Source organism: Centroberyx gerrardi, chromosome 5, assembly GCF_048128805.1.
Source record: "Centroberyx gerrardi isolate f3 chromosome 5, fCenGer3.hap1.cur.20231027, whole genome shotgun sequence".
Taxonomy (NCBI): domain Eukaryota; kingdom Metazoa; phylum Chordata; class Actinopteri; order Beryciformes; family Berycidae; genus Centroberyx; species Centroberyx gerrardi.
In genome coordinates, this window is record NC_136001.1 from 14,044,423 (window position 1) to 14,060,564 (window position 16,142).

The window sequence follows — 16,142 nt, forward strand, 5'->3', positions numbered from 1 at the left end:
AACTAAGTACCACCGTGCTTAGTCATCATCTAGCCAGGGCATGTTCATCAACCTTTTGTTTTCTCAGTGTATAAATATATATCCGCACTAAAGAAACATTTTCCTATTCCCATCAATTGCTTTTGATTGTGCAAGGGACGAGGACTGAGGATGTGTCATGTGTTAGATTGCTGTGAAGGCTCATCCAATGCCCTTGATGATAAAATGTAAATACCAAGGACGTTCCCAGTTGGATTGTTGCAAGATAAATTATTCATATACCTCTATTCAGAATGAGATTGCATGTACAGAACCAAATGTACACTCCGGCTAATGTATACTTTTTCCTCCTTTAAAAGTAAAATCCAAACAAAGGCCGCGCATTTGATGGATCGTATAGACCAGCATATGTCCTAGTATGGAATTGGCTCTTTAAACAAAAGCCTCCTCTTCTTTTCCTATATGGCACTCGTCAATGGTTTACTTTCAATACTCAGGGCCACATTTCTACAGGAACCTGCATTAAACAGATTTTATTTTCTTACTGAGACAACCTTTTTTTTTCCCCTGCTTTGATCAATACCACACACTATAGGGAATATTATTTCCAATATACAGTATGTTCAGTCGGCTCAGTAAGTGGAACACAATCTGTAACATTTTAATTAAGAGACACATCTCTAGACTGTAAGTGTTACATTCCAACACACCTTTCATTTGAAGGAAACAGATGAATAGACAGTTGGTCTGGGACTGGGAAAGAAAATAACATTGATTGGGGAGCTTTCCAGCTTGTCTTTTTTTGGCATGGATCTCTCTCTCTCTCTCTCTCTCTCTCTCTCTCTCTCTCTCTCTGTAACACTGCCTGAGTATTCAAGGCCTTCTGGAGATGATATCGACTGTGGCTAATGGCTCATTATCTGTACGTTCTGCTAGTTATTAGATTATTGTTATGATTCCTCTTTAAAGTGAAAGTCTGCATTTAGGACATAACTCAGCTATCATAAGTTGTACATAAATGCTGTAAATTTCAAAATTGGAGTAAATGTTTCCGCTGTCAAACATACGCCAGACGTAGTTGCATGTCTATTAGTATATGTAAAACACTATATGATCCCGGCATAATGGTATTTTATCTGCATGTTTTTTCATTCAAGTTTCTAACTAAGCCATATGCTAAGAGGATTATCAACAACGTTATTATTTTGATAGACGTCTCCCTTGACCCAGATACTGTAATCATTTTGTCATTCAAATCACCTAACTAGACATCAAGTCAGGCAATAAGGGTAGAAATATGTTCAGGCAGTTGCTTGTGTGCCACACAGACGCAATGTTGTAGAGTTTGGAGTCTTCCCAAGTCAGCGTTTGTTTCAGGGAGAGGGCGGGACCGACAGCTAAGAGAGAGACGATGACAGATCTGCCTTACCACTAATGTGCACTTATCTGCCTATTGGAGAGCTTTGTCACAATGTGATTTATGCTTAAAATCCCCCACACACTACCACTTCCATCACCTCCGACACTCTCTTTCCACCACCTTCCCATCTCCACCATGCAGCGCCCAGCACAGACAGACAAAGTCGGGCCCTGTTATCTCTCATTTCCACGCAGTCTGGTTTGCAAAGAAAATGGGGGATTTATCTTTGGGAAGAATTGGAGAGCATCATCCATTTTCATTCACTCTGCCATCCCTCTCCCAAAGGAAGATTATACTGTATATTTATGAATGATCCTGTTTACTAGTGAACAGAGAGGTCCGTTTTAATGTAACATAGTGAAAGCAAATAGTGGTTGTCAGACTACAAAGATCACTTACTTTCAAACGCCTAATCTGAACAGCATAAAAAGCACGTCTGATACTCTTTCTCTCTCTCTGTCTCTGCCTCTCTCTCTCTGTATCCATCCATCTCTCTCAGTCCTAACTCAGGCTTAATTAAAGCCATAGCTGTTCCTCTGCTACAATATCATGTCAGGGATATCAACACGCCACAAAGCCTTCTCTCGCAGAGCACACAGAGAAGGAGGGGGAGAGGGCCGAAGATCCAGTTACAGCCACCCTACACCTCTACTCTCCTCTTCTTCTCTCGGCCGCCCCAGCCTGCCTGCCCCGTCCCTCACAGAACCCCGCAGCTCCGGTCCCTGGACCCTGATCCCCCCAATTCCCCAGGTCCTGGCCCATCTCATCTCCCTCTAAAACAGCCTGGCTGCATTATTTATCTGTCACTATGTTGCTGTTTGGAAATCGTGAAGGGGTGGGGAGTGGGGTGGTGTGGGGGTTGGGGTCGGGGTGGGGGGGGGCGCGGTGGAGATGGGGATGTTAAACCGCTGTGCTCTCGGTTTCTGTCCGGTGAATGAATGGGAAGGGAGGGTGGGAAGAAAAGAGGGTGGGAGGGAGAGAGATTGGGAGGCAGGGAAGAACGCAGCGAGGGAGCGAGGGAGGGAGAAAGCGCCACGCAGCTCCAGACCAAACACACAATGTCAAAGGCGCGCTCCTTCTAGGAAATAAAACCCAGCTACCATCTTCACAACGCTGGCCACTGCTATTTGTGATGAAATGACGCTGCTGCGTGACACTTCCAAAATGCTTTTTATGTATCATTAAAGGAGGGAAAATATGAGGGGACTGACATGGAATGGAGAGAATAAATGAAGCAAGCACCAACTGTCAGAGTCCAAAGACGCAGATGGCCCCATTCACCCCAGACGCTGAGTTGATTACTAACTAACCTCCCATTGACTAAAACCAACCTCTAATTGCATATATTTTTTCCCCCCTCTTCTTTTATGTGTCTCCTTCCGTTCTCTCCCTTGTGTATCCTGTTCCCAGCGCACGTCTCACTCGTCAGTCAAGGTCAGGAGGTCATCCTCATCTGATCACGTGTCAGACCAGATTAGAATCAGAGCTTTTGTGCCATGTCATATTTCATTATGCATTTGACTCATCTCACAGGTCAAGAGGTCAGTGTGATTTGATTGGATGACAGAAATGATATAATTTGTGTTTAACCCTAGGCTGTATGAGCTCTGAGTGGCGTACTAATGCATTTTGCAAAGATGGGGCAGGCCCTCTCCACAAGCGACTAATTTGAAGTGGCACACCGCAGAGTTGAAGGAGAGCCAGAGCTATTGCACAACATGCTGAGGTTACAAGGGAGGCTTTATCAAATAATAAACACAACCTCCCCTTACCTCTGTTTGTCTCCATCTCTCTCGCTCTCTCTTTACTCTGCAAACCAATGCAGGTGCATAGACACGAGCCGGCTGCTGTATCTAATGAGTGATTGACAAGCTATCATCTTTTTTATTTTTCTCTGCCTTTTTTCTATCTCTGTTTGTTTGACTGTACATGTTTCACTCACCCTCTCTCTCTCTCCCTCTCTCTCCCCCTCTCTCTCTCTCCCTCTCTCTAATAACACTTGATTTTGGCTAGAGAGGAGAGGAGGCCCATGGAGAGGTACTGCTGGTGCTGTCATCAACAACAACCAGGTCATTATTGCTGTACACTCAACTGGAACCCAAACAACATTCAAATATCTCCCATGAGTCTTACAGCATAGAATAGAATAGAATAGAATAGAATAGAATAGAATAGAATAGAGAAATGAAGATATGAAATCTGTGGGCAAGTCCAACAGTGGCAACAAAGATCCACTGAATTAGTATTTCTTGAAGGGAAACAATAACAGGTTTTAGCCTAGCTAGCGTTTTAATAAACATGTATTTATTTCTTCTTCTGCTGGGTCGTGATGTGTGCATGGAAAGAGTTCAGGACCTTGCTGTAATAATGATATGCAGATGCCGCACCGTGTCAGTGGAGCAAACTCGGCTGTGATCTCCGCTAATGCGGTTGGAAAACAAACCATGGCAGCATAAGATAGCTCAGGTTTCCCAATAGTCATCTAGAGTGATTGTGATGCCGACTTTGATACTGTTGTGGGTGACTGGGGAGGAGAAGAGCGGCGTGGGGGGATGGAGTAGAAAATGGAGAGGGAGGCTGGGGGAGCAGAAGAGGAGGGGGGAAGGGAAGAGATGAATCCAACATTTCAAATGAGGACCATAATCAAACTTATTGCCTGACAGGGTGAATCTAGAATTACAATGTTACATTGGCAGACATATTATTTCCAGAGTCCCCTCTGTCTCTTCCTATACGGAGCAGCCATGTCTCCTGGAGAGGGAATGCTTTTTAACTTTGCTCATTGGCGCTCCACTGTCTGTTCTGCAAGGCTTAACAACAGCCACTGCTATGGCTGAGTTACGACCACACAGATGTCACCCAGAGACTAGACAGGGCCAAAGAACAGCAGACAGTCAACTGTTTTTTTCTGACTGTTTGGTTATCTATTTTTCTGCACTCATTGTGACAATCATTATTGGCATGTGGACAATGGCGCTACTGTGTTTGAATGACAAAAGTAATTATTGTTATAAGGATAAGTAAATGGACAAAAACAGCGCAATAAAAGGTTGGTGGATCTGTACCGATTGACTCAAACAATGTTGAAAATAACAATAGGAGCGCTGATGGCGCAGTCATCCAAACAAACGTGCATTATTCTGAGAATTGTTAGGATCCTGTCACCCACAAATAACACTGGGAGAGTGGGGGGTAGTGTGCATGTGTGCTTGCCTGTGTGCGTGCTTGCATGCGTGTGTGTGTGTGCGTGTGTGTGTGTGCCCAAATATCTGTTCATCTGTATGATTGTTTGTCCATGCATGTCTGCATGCACTCTTGCATTTCTGCCTGCACTTCTGCCAGGGCTGAGTGTAACAGCTCTTGCATGCCTTTGTGCGTTTTTTTTTTTTTCAACATGGAACAAAAGCTCACAGTCACAGAGGCTGCATGGTCTGTGTGTGTGGTGTCAGTGTGTTCTTAAGTGTCTCCCCACCCTGGTTCAGAGTCAATGAGGCTGTGTATCGGAGGCTGGCACAGCTGGTGAGAGCAGGAGACTAACATCTGGGCTCTCGTACCCTTGGTGCCATTGTTAATGACAGGCTGGCGGGGAGTGGAGGGGAGTGGAGGAGACAGCTCTCCAGTGTCAATGAACCTCCCTATCTCTCACTAGAGCTCTGCACTACAACTCATACTTGATGCACCACAAAAGCGTCCTATACAATACATGCTCTCAATATGTCACAAAAGGCCCCCCATCGTGGCACAATGTCCACCACTGAGATGTCTGACAGTAAAATCCTAACAGGCACAGCGACATGTCACCAAAGAAGACCTGAACAAAATACTATTTACACATAATCTGTACTTTTGATTCAACTTGCTTCGAGAACCAGATGGGTCTGTGTCAGGTAGTTGTTAAACTAAAAGTGCACTGAATTGACTTTCTGGTACTTTCCTGTGATTGTCTAAACTTTCTGCTACTCATTGCATTGTCTTGTTTGGTAAACTCCACTCATCTTGTGCACCTAGCAAGTTAATGCCAACACGATAAATTGTTTGCGAATACTATTTGAACCAGGTTCTGTACCAAAACTCTGGCTGTCAAGAGGGAACACTGCCTAACCAGATTAAAAAGAAAATACCTCATTTCAACTTTCTCTGAAAGGATGAAAAAAGTCAACATGGGTCGATGTCAGCTTAAGGCTTTTTCATATACCTACAAGATACTGCATCAATAATTAACTCTAAGTGTTTTTGCTAATGATTCTTGGTTCAATAGAACATTTTCCTCTCTAATAACCCATGGCTGTTCCTCAACCATGAGGGAAAATCAGTCGGAGGCAAACTTTGTGAGTCAGTTTTATTTTTAAAAGAGATAAAAAATCTCTGTGGTTATACAAAGCTAAACAGAAATTCGCCAATTCATGCCTTTCATAATATTCTGGCATATGATCTAACGCAAGAGTGAGTGTTTGGTCTCACATCATTCTATCCAGTGGGGTGAAAGGCCTACACAAACACATTAAGGTCGCCATTAGTTTCATCTGATCACCTGGGGCAACAGGGAGATGGACAGCTTGGCAAAGCGAGGGCCTTACACAAATATACAGCTGCGCATTTATTTGTGGTGCCATGTCAGTTGAGTATTTCAAACAGAGGGCTTTTAAATGGGGCAAGAGAGACTGAAGGGGAGAGGGGGGGGGCACTTTCCAAATGACTGTAAAAAGGCCATGGGGAGAGAGCTTTCCATGTTTCTGCTGCCGCAACAAATATGCCTGCACATCTTTTCGCTTTGTCTCCGCTCCCTGCTTCGTCAGCGAACGGCTATAGAAATATTTTGGCAGGCCGCTCTTTGTTTTCATTTTCACAAAAGATGGAGTGAGGGAGTGAGAGAGTGAGAGTGAGAGAGAGAGAGGGAGAGGGGGTGGTGGGGGGAAAGGTGAAGGGATGTTGTCAGTGGCAGCAAGCTGACTGGGGATGTGTGTGTGTGTGTGTATGTGTGTGTGGAGGGGGAGGGGGGGTAATTGTGGAGGGGAGACAGAAGAGTGAGAGAGTAGGAGAGAGGGGGAGACAGGGAGGGTGAGCAAGGGAGAGAGGGGAAGATACATGTGAGGTAGGCAGGGAATGAAGACAAGGGGGATAGAGAGGGAGAATTGGTGGGAAGAGGAAGTGTGTGTGTGTGTGTGTGTGGGGGGGGGGATAGTCGAGGGAGAGAGGAGAATCTGGAGGAAGAGGAAGGTGGGAAATGGGGGGACGAGCAGAGGGAAAGAGGGGGAAACGGGGGAAGTGGGGGAGTGGAGGGGAGAGAGAAGGGGGAAGAGAGTGGGAGAACTGGTAGGAAGAGGAAAGAGGGGGCAGGCGGAAGTGTAAGGGAGGAGGTTTTTCAGCCTGCCACTCTGGTCCCCAGCTCCAATCTAAACAGCGGGAGGAAGCTGTAAATCAGGCTAATGCGGCCGAGCTGTAATTCAGACCAGCAGGGCCGGGGCGCTGGTGCGGGGACCCCGAACGGCGGGAGTTTACAAAATGCCGCCGCGAGGCTTTAATCAGTGCAACGATCCGACGATACCGTCTCCCCCAATCAGCAGGCTTCCTGTCAGTCACACACGGCTGAACCTGACCAATCAGACTCTACCGGGGTTCCAGACGGACTGGCTGGGTTTTGGGTTGCCGCCAAACGAGAGAATTACTCATCTAAACTGGAACGGTGGAATGGGCCTTTAATTCAGAGCACAGAGGGACGAGGTGATAGATTTGTCAGGGGTTGGACAGTAAGAGAGTATTGGATCGTGTTCTACAATGGCTCATCAGAAACATGTGGGGGGAAAGAGGAGAGGCGCAGGGGAGCTGTAGGGGAGGACTTAATCATATTTATCAGACTGGAGATGAAGTTTAGTCACTAAACCTGTGTGAAAGACTTCATATCTCTTCAGATCTGTTAAAGGAGATCTTACGTCAGTCAATCTGGTGTTAAAAACATGCAAGGGGAATGAAAAGAGAATAATAAAGGCATGGAAGGCCTCATTTTGAGTTCAGTCTGTCAACGTGTCTCATAAACGTAGGCACAATCACATCTGTTTGCTTCTATATAAAACCACAAATCTAACAACCTATGATCTGACTCTGTCTGTCTCACAGCTCTACTGCTGGCACTCAAACGCCTCACTAATTACAATTACAACACACAAGGGACTGGCATAATCCTTGCCAGCAATAAATTACAAAAAACTGACTGAGATGGGAAAATAGCAGGCTTACTGTTAAAAAAATATCACTTCAACTCCCGACATGTAAAACAGGCAGGCAAACTTTCAAATCACTCATTACTAGAAGCTGCCTTTTCATACCTGCACTCACTCAAAGGGGAAGGAGGGCAATGCATTAACTAACAAGTGAGCAGCAAATGCAAATGTATTCCACTTTATCATCAGGCATTCAAACAGACCCTCCAACTCAGCAATCCATAATATTTTAGCTTTGATGCTCTGGGAACGGCCACAGCCCAGTGGTACTACTGAACTGTATTCTGCTGTAGTAGTAGTGGGACTGGCTAGGCTACACACACTGTGCATGTTAAAACCACATGCAGCGTCTTGGCAGCAAAGACGCTATACACCGGCAGCCAATCAATAAAACCTTGTTACGCTAATTGCAAGATCATAATCTCCGCTCCTACTTCTGCTGAATATCCAAACAGTCACTCCATTAGCCGAATTATTCCCCTGTGCAGTTTCTCCATCTCTCTCCCCCCCCCTCCTCTCTTTCCCCCTCGCGTTCTTTTTCTGTGACATATTTCTCTCAAACAGCAATTCTGCTAAATGAATTCATAAGTCAGGGAGAAAGACATCAAAGCGAAGCATTGTCAAGGTAAAGTGCTGATGAAGTATACTGTTTCTTTCACTTTGGCGCAGAGCTATGAGAAGGCATCTCCGCAGTGCATTATCTTTGATCGCGTCGCTCGGTACTGTTCTGTTCAGTATTACATGAGAGACTCTATTCCAGGTCAAGGTCTACCAAGACCTTGACTACCCTTTTCCTTTGCAGTGAAAAAAGCCTCTCTACTGAGCAGGAGTTCCTGCCATGTCCTTCTGAGACTGCTGTGGAGATTTTGTGTTAGTGTCTCTTGTTTGTCTGCTGAGGGTTTGGATCAATCCTCTGTGAAGACACACGAACAAGCGAGAGCTTCTCGTTGTTGGCTACTCTTTTGTACATTGTTGCCACGACAATGGTCAGTGGCCACGGGGGCAGACAATGAGCTTGTTGATGCCGAGACCAAGGTCTGTGACCTTGTCATCTAATCACTAAGACTCTGTCACTCTGCTGGAGGGAAGAGAGAGAGAGAGAGAGAGAGAGAGAGAGAGAGAGAGAGAGAGAGAGAGAGAGAAGCTGCAAGAAACGCTACAGAGAGAACTAACCAGGGTCAGGCTACGATGCTCATGGGAACATCGATATGACAATGGAACTGACCCCATTTCCTTGTGACTCATCACAACAACATACCCATCTAAGCTACTCAGTGGATACTATGGTTACTAGGCCAGATGAACTCACCGTGTCCATGCTCATGGCCTATACAGTTCTATGTGTAGAGCATAGCACTAATATTGCCAGGATTAGGGGTTTGAGTCCCTCTCAGCCACCAATGCCAAAAATGTATGCACTCATTGTACTGTAAGGCACTGTGGATAAATATAAAAGGAGGAGGGTGAGTGGTGTATTTCTCTTCCATCTTTCACCAGAGGAAATATGACACAAATTGTGGCTATTTGATGCAGAGTGTGTTCTCTTTATTGTCCTTGCTGCAATGCACTTTTTACTGTGAAGAGATAAAGTTTATCAATCACATCAACCATCTTACTAACCGCTTATATAGGTAGGCCAGATTAACCAGAGCGATTACATGGAGAGACGGAACTGAGAGACAGCCAAGTGCTGAGACAAACACTTTCACACAGTTCGGAGGTGGAACCACTGACCCAAATGCATTTCAATGCACTGGAGAGTAAGAGAGAGAGCGAGAGAGAGAGAGCGAGAGAGAGAGAGGCAGAGCTAAACTGAGATAATAAAACAGCAAGCAGACAGAGAAAGGTGAGCTTTAGGCAGTATCATTTGTTTTTGTTAAAGCCCAAGTATATTGAGAATAATATGGGTATATACACCAAGTTTCTTGAAGAGTAAAACTAGTTAATGGAAAATAATCCCTGCAGCCAGCTATCACATCCCTGCATAGCTTTCAGCATGGGTCCATTTTATCTGAACACTTGCAAACAATGTAAATAAAAACAAACCATTTAATGTATTTAACACTTTTCGGTTCGGCCAATCAGATTGGGTGAAAAAATGTCAAATACCCAATCCAGTGAAACGGACATAAACAAAGCCAAAGGTGGAGGATCTTGGCACTGCGGGTGGTGTAGTATCTAAACTCTGGACGCAGCCTAGCGATGGGAAGCGAGATGCATGAGCTCTATTTCTCCCATCTCTACGTTTTGTTGTAGGAGTATGTGCCCACCCCCAAGGCCCTCCCTGATTCTAGCTGTCAGAGGGAAGGAGAGGCTGAACTTGGTGAAGCGGAGAATAGAGCAAGGCACATGTCAAATATGAGGAGATCTTGAGTAAACAAAGTACAACACAGAGCAAAGCAAAGTCCACTCTCAACCCATCACACTCTTTCACGCCACTTCCCTCTCTCTATCTCTCTTTCTCTCCCGTTCCCTTGATCCCTACCTTTTCCTCTCTCTCTCTCTCTCTCTCTCTCTCTCTCTCTCTCTCTCTCTGTCTCTCTGTGCCTCTGTCTATCTTCTATGCTACATTTGCAATGTTTTACCTGTCCTCTAATTCAGCAAAAAACATCATCCACATCAGCATGGCTTGTAATCAGTCAATCAACGCAGCTACAGTGCATGGTAAAACTGCACATGCTGAATCTAAATGGGCAGAGCCGTGATAAAAGCAGGGGTTCTCAATCCTTTTCAGCCAGCCACGCATCTAGAAATTTAGCAGATAAAAACACAACCCTAATTTTGACCTCTGTTTCTGTAAATCACTTTGTGACAATCATGTTTGTTAACAGCACTACATAAATAAACTTGCCTTGTCATGTTGAAGAACCAGCATAAGGAGCCATGTGACCCATTTTGGGCCCTGACCCATAGTTTAACAACCCACCACATAAAAAATAAGCAAAACAGAAAATGAAAATGAAACACAGAACTACTCTAGCCTATGGGTCGGTTCTAATAATTGCAATTGACAGGGACAAATTCCCTGCTCCCCTGTGTATGTCAGACGGGCTTATTCCCAAACTCCACAAATCCCCCTGTCCAAACACAACCATATGGTCTCCCAGTTGTTCGCTACCAGCTGTGCTACAGTGCATTACTCTGGCATGGTTGCCATGTACTGTAGAAGAACATACGCTGACTTCAATTCTTTTCCTTCCATTTTAACTTAATAAATCCTCTGCAACAAGTACAACAATTTTTTTTCTGCTCAGTTTTTACCAAAGTGAAAATTGTGCGCACATAGGATGTTTGTATTATTGAAATATACTGAATTATTTATGGCGGCACGGCAGATCAGTAGTTAGCACTGTCGCCTCACAGCAAAAAGGTCCTCAGTTCAATTCACAGCAAGGAGGTCCTAGGTTCAATTCCGGACCCCGGCTCATTCTGTGCATGTTCTCCCCGAGTTTCTGTGCGTTTCCTCCGGGTGCTCCAGTTTCCTCCCACAGTCTAAAGACATGCAGGTCAGGTGGACTGGAGACTCTAAATTGCCCATAGGTATGAATGTGAGTGTGATTGTCTGTCTATCTGTGTTGGGCTGGCAGCCTGTCCAAGGTGTTTCTCTGGCTTTCGCCCAATGCATGCTGGAATAGGTTCCACCCCCCATGACCATGAATAGGAATACGCAAGTAAAAGACAATGAATTAATGAATTATTTAGAAGAAGAACTATTTATTATAAAAAAAAAATTAAAAAACCCCAAAACAATTAGAACAGGGAGCTACAACAACACACTTCTGCATTCTGACTTCTACAGATTCTACACTCAAGGCAAAGCTTCAGGACTAGCAGAAAAAGTTCCTGTTTATCCCACATTGTGCCCTCCATTATTCATATCATCAGTCCTGTATGAATCTTGTATCCAAAAATTCACCTTTTCAGGAAAGTTGGTTGATGTCCCCCATTGACAGCTCAATATTTTACAATGCATTATGAATCATTTGTGTTGGTCCAAGGGTCATGAAAAACCTAGAAGTCTGTCAATTAGAGCAATATATGAGAAATTCAGTTTTTGCGGTTTGGAAACAATATTGAGCCAGTGGAAAGTTACAGTCCTTTCAGTTGATGTCACAGCATCTCCTCTGTGGTTGTTTTAGTGGCAACCATTTGTTGTCTGTCCTAGTAAGCACGAACTTAAATACAATGAGGGATGCAAATCAGCACCGCAGCAACTCATGCAACAGTCAGTTGGGACAGATAAGAGATAAGAGGAGAGGAAGAGAGAGCAGCAGTTATTCCATCAGGGGAAAATTTAACTCACCTGGTTTGGGGAGAGGAACTCCTGGTTGTTTTCATTCATGTACATGTTGTCACCATCAAACTGTAGTGAGAGAGAGAGAGAGAGAGAGAGAGACAGAGAGAGAGAGAGAAAGAATGAGAAAACACAGTGACAGAGAAGAGAGATTAACACATAACAGAAAAAACAAGTATAATCAGTCAGTCACACAGTCAGTCAGTAGAGATTCAGAAACAGTGTAACGCAGCAGCCTAATGAGTGCGAGTCTGCGGCTTATAGACCTCGATGGCTCTGGTGGATGTCAGTAATTACAGTTCATTAGAGACACATATAATTAGGCCCTGTCAAAGCTGGTGTAACTCACACTCCTCGGCTCTGCTTGCCTACAGCCTGAGCCTGTGTGTGTGTGTATGTGTATGTGTGTGTATGTGTAAGTGTGTGTGCACACGTTAACGACTGTGATTCTACCAGTGTCACCAGGTGACGAAGGGATAGGCACAACAGAGCGATAATCACAATGTTGAGAACACAACTCGCACGCTAACAGCCAGTCAACCAGTCAGCCAATCAGCCGCGCAGTTAATCAGTCAGCCAGCCAACCAGCCACCAAGGCTGGTACCCAGTAAGCCAATCAGCCGTTCGGCCGCCTAAACAATCAGTGACACAGCCAGCCAATCAGCCATCTAATGTTTTACCAACCCAGCCAACCAGCCGCCCAGCTAGTGATCAAGGCCATACGGAGGCCAAGAGGCCATAACAGCCTTTAGCACTTTCACACTCTGCCAGAGAAACCCACTGAGACACTAAGACAGGGCAAGCCTCACATCCAACACTGCCCAGCTCGAGGAAGGGGAGGGCTTGGGTTAGAAGAAGGGTGAGGGATGGAGGTTATGGGGGGAGCGTGAGACAGACGAGGGTGTGCCCCTGAGCTAATGGAGAGGGAGCGGGTGAGGGCCATGTGCAAGTGGGAGGCAGGGTAAGAAAGGGAGGTTGGGAGGGAAAGAGAGAGAGATGGAGGGAGGTGGGGAGGGAGGGAGAGAGAGAGAGAGAGAGAGAGAGAGCAGGAGGGGTTGTGAAGGGCCGTAGCTGCAGCAGCAGTGGCAATAGAGCCTGTGGTTGTTCTGGCTGTAGATGTGATTAACACTGGGGTCACAGCCAGAGGCCGCAGCTTGAAACACACACACACACACACACACACACACTCCCAGAGGCCTTCCCTGCCTCTCTGTCTGACACTATTTGGCACCGGCCGTTTATGAGAAAACAAAACACACCCCAAGACAGCCAGTAGTGGCTGAGATGAATTACCGCTGCTACTGTAAGGTCAAGTAACTGGATGGATATGAGCCTACAGTAACTTCTACTATTACCTGTAGGGGGGTTTCTCAAACTATGGGACGATGGGACCTGGAATGGGTCAAAATCTTGTTTATGGTTGATTAAATTATGAGAGTACCAGCATGCTTTAATGAGCGTGGGTCCCAGGGTGAGACTAAATTTGTGTAATCTTTCATCCAATGCAAACCTTTTTTGCCCGGTCCAATCAAGTAAAAGAGAAGCACTTGAAATATTTTCCCAGGCAGCCACAACTCCGATAGAGTTTGTTTCTAGTCATATTCATATTTGAAACAGAGTACCAAAACAGAGGACCAAACAAACTACACTAAAAAGGCAATAACTTGCAACATTATGCAATTTGAAACCCCAATTCCATCTCCACCTGTTATCATTCAGCCTCAAATGGAACGGTTACTTCCAGTGCAATGATTTCTGTGTGATAGTGCTATTAGTTTGGTGGAGGAACAATCATTGCATTCTGCAACAAAAATGAAATCAATTTCTTTATTGCGCCTGGAAAATGATTTTACATGCTGTTCTAATCACATCATGCTAGATGTGATGGTATCTTGCAATAGGTTATTTGCATTTTCACACCTGCACACTAAATCTCAATGAGCAAAACAGAAAGTAGAACACAATTATATGTCTAAGAGCAAACTGGAATCTGGTAGTGCATCTACCGCACAATGGGATGTGTCACTAAGGGTATATAGACGTTAGAATAACAAACAATATCTAAATCGAGTGGGAAGGTAATAATTAGCTCTTGCCTCTTTGTGGGTAGAAACTAGTCAGGCTAAATCCATGCTACAGAACAGAGTACAGCACACACAAGAGGGGACCTTAGCTAACAAATCAGCGTCTGACTTTAAGGAATGGTAATTTTACTACCCGCTAGCCCATGGTTTGCACTTTTCCAGCGCCAATTTGTGCCCACCAGTCTGACTTGAATGGAGGAATATGCTCAGAGTACAGAAATGGCAATCAAATGGCTTGCGCCCCAAATCCTTCTGTTCCATTACTGATTATATACCGTTATTTAACCAGGCAAACTGACTCGGGGGGAGTCAGCTAACAGGGAGTAACCCTAACCCTGGAAAAGTTGGATGATAGTTTCACAATTAGCTGGTCTTGGTCTTTGGTCTTGTGCAATCACAGTCACATTGTCAGCACCCTGTAAAAAACATGATCTTTTCGAGAAGACAGCTTTTCAGTTACTCAAGCATCCACCCTTCTTAAGTGTCAAAACACTGAATCCGTACCAGCTCCAGAGGTGTTGTTCTGTAGTTGAACCTCGACATTTTGTTGAGATTATAGAGATTCATGATCAGTACTGAATTTTTACTCATAGAACTGGATTTACACCAGGCAAATGAACTAAGAATGCATTCTTCTTTACAGCGATGGCCCGGGGAAGTCGTTCTGTCTGCCTGGTTGGTGCCGTTGCCTGGAGGAGTCCGATGAAATTTTGTGCATATAAAATTTTGGTCTTGTGTAATCCCAGTCATATTATGTAGATTTTCTACCAGAAGTCATAATGTGCTCAGTGTGAACATATGAGAGGTTGACATATGAGAAAAGGAAGGTTTGTAAGGGAAGGGCGAGTTTGTCGTCTCTCCCTCTGTTTGCTTTTCTGAGGCTTTGAGGTCATTAATCATAGCGGTCAAATCTACAGCAAAACAATTGAGCAAAGGAAAACACAGACAGAGAGAGAGAGAGAGAGGGTAAGGGGGGAGGGAGGAGAGGGTGAAGGTGAGAGAGAGGTGGAGAGCTACAGTAAAGTGAGAGGGAGGAGAAGGGAGAGATGTCGAGTGAGGGAATGAAGGCGAGATGGGAGGGATGTGAGAGACAGCGAGAATGGAGAAAGAAAAGGGACAAGTGAGGCAGAGCAACATGAAGCTGGTGTGGGGAGAGCTTGTACAACTGATACACACTTGACATCGAACTCCTGTTTGCAGAGCAGAAATGCAAATATATGAGAGAGCGAGAGAGAGAGAGAAGGAGAGAGAGTGAGAGATAATGGGAGAGAGAAAAAAAAGTGGGAGAGAGAGAGAGATGCTATAAATAGCATTGTGTTTGCGTAAAGCCAAGCCAATGTCAGTTTGATGCAGGAAGTGCACCACAGGCATGGAGGTTATAGAACAACTGTTGACTGGAACACAACGTATCAGAACTGCGGCTTCCAAAGCCCTCGACCAGCCACTCACATCTACAGTGGGACCTCAAAATTACCTATCCCACTCATTCCAAAATGACTTAATAGCCACCATGCTGTACTGTACAGCATGTGGACCCACCTGTACATGGGTGACTGCAACTGTGCCTGCATGCTGTTCCAAGCCCCGAAAACTAGGACTTTAGATACAAGATCGGTCTTTTCAAATATTTGTAAAGTGGAAAAAAAAAACTATCTTGTTGATGGTAATGGGAATAACTGTCAGTTTCCAGTATATTCTAGTTATGGTGATATAATCTCCATTTTTTTTTGCTCTCACCTGTCCATTGAGTTGACAATGGATAACTGAATCTTTAGAAATCAGCAGTTTCAGATCAATTTTGTACCCAATCCAAATTCTTGATGAAGTGGTTACTCTGCATTGCTATGCTACAACACTGGCAGCCTGACTTGATCTACACGAAAAGCTTTTCTCATAAGGTGGCTGTGAGCCCTGTGTTTTACTGTATGTATTGAATACCAAATCGTACAACCCGTATCTGCGTCTGGGGATGTTTTAGATTTAAAAGAAAGACGGGGCAGGAGACAGAGAAAGGGGGAAGAGAACTTAACCCTCCCTCTAGTCTCTTTCATGGTTACAGCGCGCACCTCCCTAGTTTTTCACCCCAGCGTAACTAATCGCATGTCAGTCAATGTGCAGATGGAAAGAGGCAGCAGTCAAAATACCTG

The 16,142-nt window shown here is 44.8% G+C and overlaps 1 protein-coding gene across 3 annotated transcripts in view; it reads right to left on the reverse strand.

The window, feature by feature from the left end:
• The window catches only part of tox2 (TOX high mobility group box family member 2), a 91,626-nt gene that overhangs the window by 31,523 nt on the left and 43,961 nt on the right, over window positions 1-16,142 (reverse strand). For all 3 annotated transcript variants that reach the window (XM_071903875.2, XM_071903873.2, XM_071903874.2), the window contains exon 3: window positions 11,921-11,980. In XM_071903875.2, coding sequence (XP_071759976.1) covers window positions 11,921-11,980 — 60 coding nt within the window. The remainder of the gene's footprint in view (window positions 1-11,920; window positions 11,981-16,142) is intronic.